The sequence below is a fragment of the Fukomys damarensis genome, unplaced genomic scaffold (genome assembly GCF_012274545.1).
Source record: "Fukomys damarensis isolate Sample0158 unplaced genomic scaffold, DMR_v1.0_HiC HiC_scaffold_9, whole genome shotgun sequence".
NCBI classification, from domain to species: Eukaryota; Metazoa; Chordata; class Mammalia; order Rodentia; family Bathyergidae; genus Fukomys; species Fukomys damarensis.
In genome coordinates, this window is record NW_022900921.1 from 33,634,574 (window position 1) to 33,648,153 (window position 13,580).

Sequence of the window (13,580 nt, forward strand, 5' to 3'; positions counted from 1 at the left end):
TTCTGCCCTCTGAGAGAAAAATAATTTCTAGATTAAAAAAAAAAAAAAAAAAAAGATTGATTTTGACCACATAAATTGATATATGCAAGCCAGGATCTAATGCCTATATAAAATGCTACCCCTATTATTAGCTAAGAAATATAAATAGATGAAATTCCATCTCAAAGTATAACAATGACAAAACATCTATATACTGTAATTAACCATTAATGTTTGAATTATGTAGAAATACTGAAAAAGTATAATATAATGTAATAGTAAATAAGAATATAGTAACTAATATATTTTGTATCATTTTAAAATATGTAGTTATATTTTGGTATTGTGGAAAATATTATGTTGGAATGACAATTGCTTTACCATGTTTTTCTAAATTTCACATTAATACACTGTTTAAACCAGCTTACAAAATATTTATTTGATATTTCTTCTATGAATCTACTAAAAACATTTTATGTTTATCCTATATGCTTTACATCAGGGGCCTCCACAATAAATCCCTCATTTGTTTCAGATTGTTATAAATTGATTTTTAAAGAGAAAATTCCATACTTGCCTTTATTAAAAAGGAAAATAGGGCTGTGAGTATGTACAGTGAGGGAGTATGTGCTTATTATGCTTAAAACTATGAGTTCAATCTCTTCTTATCAAAAAAGAAACCTCTCAAGTCATGAGAATCACAACAACCAGAATGTTTAGCTTGATGCAGGAAATCAAAAGCTAAATCTATATGCAAAAAAACAACACATAAGAAAACAATTCAAGAAAAATTTACTTTGTTGTTCAGTTCTATTGTTAAATTCCTTTATCTTGTAAATTTTATTTCTGAACTGCTTCAAATCATTTTAAAAAGACACAGAGAACAAATAAATAAGATTTCCAATTAAAGATCTTTTGAGTCAACTTTCTCATTCTATACCAATAACCGAACAATTAGAATTTAGTTTCCAAAGTTTAGAATTACATATTTTGATTTTTAAAATTTTATTTTACTTTATTTTTTTGGTACAGGGGATTGAACTCAGGACTTTGTGCTTGTGAGGCAGGCTCCGTGCCACTGAGCTAAATCCCTGGTCCTGGAATTATATACTTTGAACATTAACTGTTAAATTAGAAAAGATTTTGGTCACTACTCAATGAATTTCTGAGTCTGAATTTTCAGTGAATTCTGCATGAAGTTAGCCTATATGTAGCAAATTATAATTAAAGATCTTAGATAAAAGTTAAAACAAACTTCCTGTATTTTTATGTGTGCAGTATTCTTCCTATAGGGCCTAGACTTGCATAAAAATGAAATTTTGAATTAAACTAAATTGTGTTTTAATGTACAAAAGTTTGGAAAAGATTCTTTTGATCAAATATGTTTGTCTATCAATTTTAAAACACTGTACATGCTTCCAGCAATCAAAAATCAGTTTTTAAAAATAAGCTTATTTCAGATATTTCAGAACAAACATTTTTTTCTATTTTGAGTCAAACAGAATCAAAAAAGAAAACTGCATTAACCAGTAACATGTGAATGATGCAGATTTCATAAATGCATGAGATGCAGAAGAGCTAAAAGCATATGTAGAAGGAAACCAAAAAGTTGATAGCAATAATAAAATTAATAGGATATATGAAGTATATTTTAAAAATAAATATTCTCTATACAAAACAAGCATGCTTCAAATACAAAATATTTATTACACAAAAAAGTAATAACTGACAAACTACCAATTTGCTGAACTTAGAAAAAGTACTAAGTTATTTTGTAGCTCATTAAAAAAAGACATTTTTATTATTCAAGCTAACTTACTTCCAAGTTACAAAAGTTACAAAATTTTGGTTTAAAAAATGCTTCTCTATGACTGCCTCAATTTATTTTGCTATGCCATGACAAAAACAAAGCATCTTTGAAATGCCTTGGGGATTTAAATGGATGTTTGTAATATAAATTTACATAAATAACTTTTATATCAGTAATAGGCCAACATATATGCTCCCTGAACACTCTTTTAGTAGAAACAGGAACCACTAATGTATGCAGAATAAAACTTACAGTACCTCTCAATTTACATACAGCATAATAAGCAATCTGACTAGGCTAGTGATATTTAAAGAATATGGTTAATCACACTCTCCTGGTATTACTGAATATGCTAATACTCTCATCAAATGAATAGTGATTCCATTATCTCATATTTTCCTCTATATTCCTTGTCTCCAGGTTGGAATAGTCCTAAGGAGAAAAAGATAAAAGCAATTATGAATATGTAGGAAAATTCTTTATAAGACCCAAACCTATCTGATTAACATTAACTGTTAAATATATATACATATATATGTATATTTGCTTTATCAGTTTGTCACTATAAAATATACAAGTTGCATACAATATAAACATGTAGTTCTTAAATTTCTATAAAGTGAATACCCCTTCTAACTCCATTATACCTGCGTGGGATATGTAGAAGAGGCCCAGAGCCTGTTGGTCCTATGCTTTTGGTTCGTTCCTCCCAACCTTTGGTAGGTTTGTAAAGCCTAGAGGGATCTCTACTAACATTATTTTCAACCTGCAATTAGAGAATAGTTTGAAAAGCATACTTTGTATCAGATAAACAGTCATAAAATTATCAATTTGTTCAGTAAATTAATTGTACTCACACAGCTAAAATAAAATTTGGACTACATCAATCTATTAATAAATTATTTTTTCCTAGTTCTGTTGTTTTATTCTATTTCTATTATGAGAGAAATTTAATATAGCTAAGTATAATAGTGACATAGCCAGACAATGCATTTAGGATATATAACCATCAGTAAATACTCTGCTTAATCTATGATGGTTCAACATTTTTAGTTCTGAGTATTACCAATGAGATTAAGCAACGCTCACAGCTACCATCTGTATAAAATGGATTTTCACATAGAAAGAATAAAAGAAATGATGATAGGAAGAGAGAAATAGGGTAAAAGAAAATAATATAATGTATAACAATAGTCAAATAATAGTTGCTTAAATTGTACTGTTATGCTTTCCAACATATAAATGTAAAATTTAAAGTAGATATAGAGATGAGATATAAGAGAATACATTTGATGTCAGTATTCTTATAAATCAAGGAATTATGGTAACTAGGAGGGAGGTGAAGGAAGGCTGATCAATGGTTACTATTATGGTTTATACCCGATAGCACCCCCCCAAAGCTTTTGAGCGGGACTTTGGAAAGGTGATTGAATTATGGGTGTTTATAGCTGGCTTGCTGTAAGAGGTGGGGTCTGGTCTGAAGAGGGGGTCACAGGGGATATGGCCTAGGTAAGGCTTCCCTTCAGCCATGCCTTGAGCAGCTCTCCTCCACCATGCACCTCTGCGTGTTGTCGTGCCTTGGAGCCAAAGGACCATGGACTGAAACCTCTACATATCGTGAACCAAAATAAACCTTTTCTCCTTTACATAGGAGTGTCCCAACAACAAGGAAAGTGACTAAGGCAGGAGCTAAGTTATAGGTAGGAATAAGAAGTTCTAGTGGCTGTTGTACAGTAGTTATAGCAATTATAAATAAAAATTATGTTCTGTATATTTCAAAAAGCTGTGAGAATTTTTAACATTTTTGTAATAAAGAAATGATAAGTAGATACACTTAATGTGATTAAACATTACTGTGCGTATGTATTGAAATATCACATAGTATCCCATTAAATGTACAAGGTTTATTTTTCTTCGTATCAGTTAAAAACACATTTAAAAGACAAAAGTTAATCTCAGTACAGAATACCTTTTCCTTTAATTTTGCCAATCTTCTTTGTTTGTCTGCCTTTTCCTCTTCCTTTGCTTGCTTATCTAGAATTTTCAATTCAAGTTTATATAAATCCTAAAAAAAAGATTATATTAAGGAAGTAAAAGTAACCAGAGTTTAATTGTTTGTGAATAAAATTAAACTATTAGTAATCCTTCACTATTGACCTTTTCTAACAAAGGCTAAGATCTTTATTTTCTCTAAATATAACACCTGTACATCCTTGCAGGTATCACTTTCTTTTAGGTATTCTATGTTTCACTTTAAAGTTTAATCTAAAACTCCTTTTAATAGATAAGTCTATTTTCAGTTATCAATACAGGTAAGTATAGCTTTAAATCTCTCAAGTTATTTTATATTTTGTTTTATTGGTTTTCTTTTTCTACGTCTTTTATCATGCAGCCTGCTTATCTTTTTGTGTGGTGAGACAGCATGGAATCTTGTTATTCTGGAATATTTTTATATATGGAATAGAAGAAAGGAGCTAAAATTTCAACCATTGGTGCATTTTTATCTATTTTTCTTTACACATTTCTTATTGTTTGCTTTGCGAATGTTGTTAGTATATATTTTGATGCACATAACAATTCATAACAGCTATATATACCTGCACCCTTTTATATTTTAAAATATCCTTCCTTGCCTTTTTTGAACTCAGTTCCATTTTGTCTTTCTTAACATTTTCCTTGCATGCATTTGTTTAAATGATGTATTATCCTACCACCCAGCTGTTTAAGTATACATCAAATACCTACATTGCACCTGACAGAAATAAGCAAAAAACACAAAACCTCTGCCTTTGTGGAACTTCCTTTACAGTGGGGAGATAAACAATGAACAAATAAGCAACTCATGTACTATCTAAAATGAGCCACTCCTCAGGTGTGACATTCAGCAGAGAAGATAAGACATCTGGCCTAGCCTGTGGCTACCTTTCTTGTCTCCTGCTGGTTCCCATCTCTTCCTTGGTGTCTAGGAACATTTAAAAGTTTAGTTTCCCCACAAAACATGCTATTACACTTCTCCAAGCAGTTATTCATGCTGTTACCTCCATTAGGAAATATCTCTCTTCTCCTTCCCTTTTTTCTCCTTCAAAACTCAACTCATTACCTTCTAATTTATAGTTATGTTACATAGCTCTCTCTGTATATCCAACTCCTAATGTACTTGGTCCACACCTCAAGCAACATACCCATTACCACCGTATTCTTAAATCTCCAACTTGCATGTATCTTTTTCACTAGATTATAACTGACTAGAAGTTAGGGAGCATAGCTTACTCATTTGGGTAAAGTAATGCTATTTGCTGACCTCAATCTGGAAATACCTCTCTTTGTAGCATTTAAAATTTACTCAGAAAATATATTTACTCACTCTTTCTTGAAACCTGGAAATTTCATCAGCAACAGTTTTCCTTCTTTTTGCCTTCTCTGCCTTTTCTCTTATCTCTTTTTCAAGCCTCAAAAATTCTTCTTGTTCTTTCTTCTGCTGGGTGTAACTTTCTAATAGTAATTTTAATTTAAGCTGGCGTTGGCGTTCTTTCTGCTGCTTTTTCTCTTTTTCTTCCTCTTCTTTTAACTTAGAAGCATATTTCATTGACAGTTCTATACTTTTCTGTTTTTTCCAAGCTTCAACTGCCAACTTCTGTTTCTTTCTTTCTTCTTCTTTTTGCTTTTGATTACCTTCTGGTTTATTATGAAAAAGCACAGGAATATTGTCTGCCTTCTCTTTTAACTTGAAAATTTCTTGCTTCTTTTGCTGCTTTTTAGTTTTCCAATTCTGAATAGACTACATGATTTTTTAAAAAAAAGATAAAGAAACTTTTTAAACAACTCAAATTTAAATTTTATTTTTTTGGCAGGAAAATTGATTAGAGGATGCTGGATGGTTAGGCTTTTAAATTTTGTTCTGAACCAATTCAATTTTTTTTCTACTTCTATACTTCTGAAATATTCTTCTCTTCTTTATCTGCTTTTTTTTTTTTTTTTTTTTGAGACAAGGTCTCAATATGTAGTTGAGACTGACCTGGAACTCACTATGTAGCCCAGGTTGGTCTCGAACTCACAGGATCCCCCTACCTCAGCCTCCCAAGTGCTGGGATTACAGGCCTGCACCACCACACCCAGCTTTTACCTGCTTTGTTTTCACAGGCATCATCCCTTTCCTCTAGTCATCTCACTTTAGCACAAGTATTCTCCTTCTAGGCTTAGAATACTTTCTGAGTGATCTTTTCCTGGTCAAATATCAAAAACAGAATGAAAAATGGAGTAGTTAAGAGCATGATCTCTGAAGCCAGAATATCTGGAACCAAATCCTGGCGTTTCCATTTACTAAGTATGACCATTCATGAGTCACTAACCTAGTTTATCCTCATTTTGCTTACCTGTAAAGTACAGATAGAATTATTGCACAAGAAGATTAAATCAGTGCCTGGCACATAAGTGCTTCTTCACAAGTGTATTTAAAATACCTCAGGAACTGTATATCCGAACAGGTAAAGATTATTTAAATTTCGAGTAGCCTTCTCTATGCAGAGGATGTATTGTCTTTCCCCCACATGAAAAAACTTTTCTCTTCTTTCCTTATGGAATATCACTTACTCATTCAGTAAATCCATATATATGTAAAGCAATGTGATAGGATCCATAGGTAATTAAACAATGTAAAATGTCATCTAGTATAGGGCTACTCAAAACAGCCATCCCTAAAAACCGGGATTGCATGTCAAATTTTCTACGAAAAAAAGTCAACTGAACTAGAATGTGCTAACTGGGTAGTTATCGTGCAATTGCTTCATCACATTGTAGACCAGTAACAGCCTACAACATCCACTCCATAGAGTGTTTGAGCAGCACTGTTTCTAAGTAAGATAATGACATAGGCACTCCATAGCACATCATTTAAAAAGGTATACAGAAAATGTTAGTGAGAGGCCAAGTGGGAGTAATGTTTGGGTGGGCAAGAAGAAGGCAGAATCTGATCTGGGGAGATTTTACTAAGCTGGGAACAGTAGAGGAAGAAAGTGGTATAGAAAGTGAAAACAAGACAGCCAAAGGCATTTAGATAGTCAAAGGCATTTAGAAAGTTCAAAGCATATCTGAAAGTGCTAAGTATCTCCATTTACACAAAATAGAGCAAATTCTAAAGGAAATGAGACATGGAAAATTTCCAACTCCACATCTTATACTCAGTAGATTTATACCTGAATTCCTGCTATTTTCCCTCTACTTCCCTCTCTATCTCTAATACGTTCCACTTCAGTTAACTGGCACCTCCTTTTCCACACCCCCTTCTTCCTCAGTCCTATATCCAATCACTTGTCAAGTATCAGGAAATAAGAATAGTTAGGAACAGAGTAATCTGGAATTGTTGTGGTTTACTTTTCTTACAAGAAGCAATGCCTACCCCCTTTTCTAGAGAGGAGTTCTCAAATGTAAGCTTGGAACAAATCACCCAGAGGATTCGATAAAGTTCTGATTAGGCCTGGGGGTTTGGACCTAGTAGCTTCTAACAAGCTCCCAAGTGATAGTGATTTTATCGGTTTAGGGGGCCAGTTTAAGAAACCCTTGTTTTTGTATCCCAAAAGAAAAACTCAATTCTTATCAGCTTATTACTTTGAGCCTTTAAAAATGACTTATATTTCAAGAATATTTCTTACAGCTCCCATAATCAGTCTTCCCACAATCAACTTATTTCTAAGGAAGGAAAACAAAGAACGACCACAACAACAAAAGCTACTTTTTCTAAACTTTAAACATGGAATCAGTATTTTTTTTAGTGCTCTAGGCATGTCATCTGTTGGACAGATAAGTACATAGTTAAAAGTCTATTATAGCCAGGCGTGGTGGCGCAAGCCTGTAATCCCAGCACTTGGGAGGCAGAGGCAGGAGGATCACTGTGAGATAGAGACCAGCCTGGGCTACACAGTGAGTTCCAGGTCAGTCTCAACTACATAGTGAGACCCTGTCTCAAAAAGCAAAACAAACAAACAAAGTCTATTATAAAAAGGACTCAGGCTCTGGCAATGTTTGGGGATGCTTTGATAATCAAAGGGAGTATTACAAGCATGTAGTAGCTATAGGCCAAGGGTGCAATTAACCACTCTATAATGTATAGAACACTTCACCAAAACAAGAATTATCCAGACCAAAATGTCCACAGTGCCAAGGGTGAGAAACCCTAAACTCACTGTATTTTTGTGAAAATGAAACTTTGGATATATTTGCTAAAAGGTTTCTCTGTAGTAGCTAAAAGTCTATATCTTTAAGCAATAAAGTTGAGCGTATAAATCTCAGAAAAACTTTTTTTGTGCTTTTTTTGGTGGTTGTGCAGGTGATGGAACCCAGGGCCGTATGCTTGCTAGGCAAGTGCTCTACCTCTGAGTTACAGCCCCAGACTATTCAAAGAAACTTACTAGTCAAAGTGTTTTCTCCACTGTCTCTTGATTTTCTAATCAAAATAGTGAGGCTTTTGCTGGTAAAATACATTTTTTCCAAAGTCTGATCTGAATTAGTTCTGGAAAGTGAACACAGAAGGTTTTGTCCACAGTTTTATAGCCCACTGTATAATTTCTTGGGGAGAAATGTCTGGCCACAAAGAAATCCAACTATAGCTCTACTTCTTGTGTAAGATTATTTAACTTCTCAGTGCCTTAATTTCCTCTTCTGTAAGATGGGGGAGAAACAACTATACACATACTTCATGGGATTTCTGCAAAATCAGTTTATCACATGCCTAAAACAAAAACTTAGGAGTAATAGCTATTATAATTGTTATTACCTCTTTTTTTCTTTCTTCTAGAGTCAGAAATTTCTGATACCATTTCTCATGCTGCTGAACTTCATCCTGTGTTCTTCCTGGGAGGTGTTCTAGAACTTCTTTCATAAATGCAGGCTTCCCTTTATGTTTATTTCTCACATTTACAAAGTTCTGGTGGTCATAGTTATCCCAGCCCCCCTGTCGCCCTCCTGTTTGCTGTAGGAATTTTTCAAAATCTACCACTGCTTCTGGAAGAGTATTTGATGTCATTTTGTCTACAGGAACTTTACTTGAGATTGCTCTGAAAGCTTTCTCTGTTTCTGAATTACCCAAAGCCCATGTGTCAATTTTTCTTGATATGGCACTCAATTCATTATTTGTTGTTTTTTCTTCTTTAATAAGCTCATCGTATCTAAAATTAAAAAAAGTTTAAGAGATCAGCCAATCCATACTAACCCTTCAGTTTCTCTCAAATTTAATTATTCCTGATTCTTTACTCTGTTGTCTGCAGTTGACATTACTAACATTTATAAATTGAAGCCTTAAGAGATTTGCTCCAAGATAAAAACAGTCTTTAAAATTCTTATTTGGGATTTTATAGTGTCTAAATACAAATGAAAATTTACTTTAAACATAAAAATCCATATAAATCCAATGACAAAAATAGGTGTTCTACTGTTTTATGTAAGACTTAAACACATAATATGCTTGTATAAAACAACCTAATAATGAATTATTGAGAAATAAAAGTTAATAATTTTATATTAAAATGAGTTTAAAACATACATCAGCCTTTGTTCTTCTTTAAAAGTGTTAATTGCATTTTCAATTTCTTCCATCATTTCTCTGAGCTTTTCAACAACTGTAAAAAAAAAAAAAAAAAAGACAAAGAAATCACTTTATGTCATATGTCACTATGGCTATGTTAAAAATTAAGGAAAATACATGTAAAGGTTCTCTAACTTAAAAATATTTCTTAATCTGAGAAATTAAGATAACTGTGCTCAAAACTAAATTCTTTTCTTTGTGTAGCAGGGATTGAATCCAAGACCTTGGTTCTGAGTTACACTCCTTATGCTCTTTTTTATTTTGAGACAGATTTTCTTAAATTGCCTATATGCCCAATCTGGGTCAAACTTTCATCCTCCTGCCTCATTCTCCTAGAGTACTGGGATATCAGGCATGCACCACCAATGGAGCTAAATGTAAATTTTTATAATTATAATTCTGATTACAGATTTTTTTCTTATGTACTCATTATCATTAAATAATTAACATATTTTACAATTATTTCTTACTAAACATACTGTTATTTGAATTGCAGTTTTTAACAAGATGTGGTTAAATATAAACATAAAGCATTTCTTTTTTCTATAGCTACATATGTAGCTAATTCATTTATCCATATGTACCTAATTCATTTAATATGAATCTTAAAATATTCAAAATGCTATAGAAAAATCCTTCATATATATTTTAGCATGCTCAAATAAATATTTTTATTTTTTTCCTCATTGAGTGTATTGGTACATTTTAGGTATATGGTACAGTTACATTCATTATTGGGATCTTGTACCTTTACAGGACAGGTCTTGGTTCTCATTTTTTCCCCTTGTCCCTGCCCTCCCTTCACCCCCTCCTCCCCTCCACATTTACAAACACTTTATTTCCATTTTTTCATCTTCTATTTTTTTCTTTTCCCTTATTACCTTTCCCCTACCCTTCCCATTTTCCCTACATCTTTAGCCCTTTTCTTCCTATTTCACATTATCAATTATCTCATATAAATATTCTTAGAGACTAACCAATTAAAAGTTAAATAAAAATGCATGTCCATTTTACCATATGCTGCCATATTGCATTTTAAAGGCTCTACCTCTGGTTTCCCCAGAATAACTTTTCCTATGTATGTTTAACCATTTCCAAAATGAGGTAAAAAAATTTATCATCATTAAGTTGATAATTTTGTGATCATTAATAAGCCTGAAGATTTTTCGTTTGTGTTTTGTATTTCTTTTGTTACACTGGGCACCTTACAATTTTTTTCCCTTTTTCTATTAGGTCATTTATGTTGGTTGCTCTGACTTGTAAGTCATATACTTATATTTTAAATTATTTATATATAGTTAATATTTTTCTAGTCATTTATGGGTTGCGCTCACACGTAAGTCATATACTTATATTTTAAATTATTTATATATAGTTAATATTTTTCTAATTTGTCTCTCAATTTTGCTTATGGATTTAAGTATTTTTAAGTAGTCAAATATGTTCAATTTTTCTTCATATTTTCTGATCTTATCCATCCTATGAAACATAGCACTAATATAAAAATATTAACCCATGTTCTTTTCTAGTATTTTTATGGTTTCATTTAATTTAATGAGTATAATAGGCACATTTATCATTTTTAGTGCCTATGTTATAAGCACTACAAAAATGCTTTGGTGTATTGTTTCATTTAATCTCCCCAACACACCTTTCACATAAGTCTTCTGATGTCCATTTTAAAGTAAAAGTTCCAAGAGATCAAGTACAGTGGTACCTCGGTTTACAATTTAATTTATTTTACATTTTGGGGAAGATGGCTGAATTTGTGTTTGTGTGGGATAGATAGCCATGGTCATGTCTGTTGCTTGATGCTGAGTTTGTAAAAAGAAGCAAAATTTTGCTGAAAGCTTTTATCTGTGAACGAAATTGTTTGCAAACAGAAATGTTTGTGAACCAAGGCATTACTGTAATTTGCTTAGAATAACATAATAGGCTAGAAATCAAGGATTTGATCCAACATCTGTCTAAGTCTATACATCTTGAGCACTTTATTCCTTTGAATTTCCAGGAACAAATTTAGTATAAGTAAGGAAGCAAGGATACATTTTGTTTGTTTCCAAAAATTAGCATTTGCCTCAACAACAATGAAATTTTCTTTACATAACTGAAATATGTCTGAAAAGTAATTATTTAAAAATCAAATGATGGAAAAAGCATTGAGTTAGAATCAGTCTTTATTCTCTTTAGTTAAATCTGAACCTTTCTGTACTAAAGTCTCCACCTTAAAAATGACATTAATATCTGTTCTACCTTATAGTTTTTAAGGATTTGATAGTACTTTAAAGGTTAAAAAATACCGCATAAACATCAGATACTATAGTTCTCCAATGTATCCTTATTAATCCCTAATAGAATTGAGCTCCATTAATGCCAAGTAGAAAAATAGAAGTGTCTCATACTAGGAAAGTATAAAATCTTCTAATGACCAATAAATAGAAAATACTAATATATTTAACAAACACACTAACATTTAAATTTACTTACAATCAGGTGTAGGCTTCACATCTTTTAACTGATGCTGAAGTTTCTTTACATTGTTATGTATTTTGGCTAATTGTTGCTGGATTTTTGCTCCTGTAAGGAAGAAGTATATACTTTAAAATAATTCTGTGAGACAACCCACTTTTTGGTCCCTCTTCTGTCTCTCTTAGAAGCTTTCTTTCCCTCAATAAATCTTTCCTACTCCTAACCTTTGTTGTTCCTAGAATTCATTCTTCAATTTTAGAAAACACGAACTGGCATTTTAGACATTTAGCAGGTTTGGGAGTTACAGCTCTTCGCCCTATATCATTTTGGAGGTCTTCTACAGAGATTACTGGTCAGAGGTAAGAGTTTTCTTTCATAGGTTCTAACTTTGGTCCTTTCGCTTCATAGATTGTAACTTGTTTCATAGGCTTTCATTTGTTTCATAGATTCTGGTTTTTGTTTCATATAAATTCTTCTGGCCTTTGTTTCAGCTTGTTTTAAGTGTCTTAATTTAAGTTGTGTGTTTTAAATGTTTGCAAATTTCTTGTTTTCTTATGCATTGTGTTTTGTTAAAAATTGTGTTTTATTATTGTTTTGTATGTGTTGCATTTGCACTTATTTTCTTCAAAATGCTGTAAAATGGGTGTCTTATGAAAAATGGGTACTTCAGGTAAAGACAGTTCAGGCTTTTATCTGTCCCTTATAGAATTATAAACAAAAGGTGGTTACTCTGCCAGCTAGTACTTGCCTTCAGGGCAGCTGCCACTCTCAAGGCAGAGGACAGATTTCTCCAGTTGACCTCTGGTGAATCCCTACTCCCATTGATAGCAATGGCAGGTGGAACATTGACCAGATAGGAAACTGGGTTCCTTTTGGAGACAGATCTGTGTGGAACTGGTGGAAACTGAGGTGACAACTGAGGGGTCATGGCCAGGGCTACTCTCTGGCAGATACCCAAAGTTCTCTCAAAAGAAACAAGCTCTTGACAGCCCATCCAGGTAGTCAGCACAAAATCTCCACATCTTGTCCTATCTGGACTCCTCAGTGAGTTGAAAGGGGAACTCCGTCAGTGATCATCAGGTATCCTCTGTCTCAGAGTGATCTGAAATGATGCTGTCAGAGCCCTTTCTTAAGTCTCCATTAAGAGGTGAGCTACGGGTTTGGACTGCTTTCTCTATTACCAGTAAGACAGACCTCTAGAAAAATAAAAAAAAAACAAATCTTTCAAAGATTAAAAACTACCAAACCTTCTCCCCCATCTTAGAAATGGTCTTCATCATTTATCCATGCAGAGGAGAAAAATACCTTTTCCAATAGGTTATGGACTTGGAACGTTGACTGTGAACTTATAAAATGCTATATGGTGATCTTTTTTTGAATACTTAATAAGCTTGAGTTTCATTTGGACTTTCTTTCTGTTAGTGAATTAAAAACTCCCCTTAAACTTTTCTCCAACTTGTTGGAAGTTTATTTGAGAATCTCTTGTAGTCAGGCTGCTCCTTCCAGAAAGTCAGACTAAGACCACTTCAAACATCTATTTTGTCTTACACTAGGGAAAATACAAATCAGTAACTTGTGTTTGTGTTTTTACACACTAACTAGAATATGGGACTATTTTGGTCAACCTTTTTCTTCCTTCATATGCGTGCATAGGAAGTCCATAAAGTTGCCTTTACTATGTAGACTGTGGCTGCTAGGAAGACATATGAGTTTCTCCACACAGAATCTCTGACTTAGCATCTCTGG

General features: G+C 32.8%; 1 protein-coding gene across 1 annotated transcript in view; it reads right to left on the reverse strand.

Moving 5' to 3' along the window:
• Window positions 1–1,725: 1,725 nt before the first annotated feature.
• Ccdc112 (coiled-coil domain containing 112) overlaps window positions 1,726–13,580 on the reverse strand; it is a 41,169-nt gene continuing 29,314 nt past the window's right edge. Inside the window, exons 4-10 of the mRNA XM_010614132.3 lie at window positions 11,853–11,942; window positions 9,324–9,399; window positions 8,559–8,949; window positions 5,154–5,567; window positions 3,759–3,854; window positions 2,437–2,555; window positions 1,726–2,221 (exon numbers count right to left, since the gene is read on the reverse strand). Of these exons, the coding sequence (XP_010612434.1) occupies window positions 2,191–2,221; window positions 2,437–2,555; window positions 3,759–3,854; window positions 5,154–5,567; window positions 8,559–8,949; window positions 9,324–9,399; window positions 11,853–11,942 (1,217 nt within the window). The 3' untranslated portion in view covers window positions 1,726–2,190. The remainder of the gene's footprint in view (window positions 2,222–2,436; window positions 2,556–3,758; window positions 3,855–5,153; window positions 5,568–8,558; window positions 8,950–9,323; window positions 9,400–11,852; window positions 11,943–13,580) is intronic.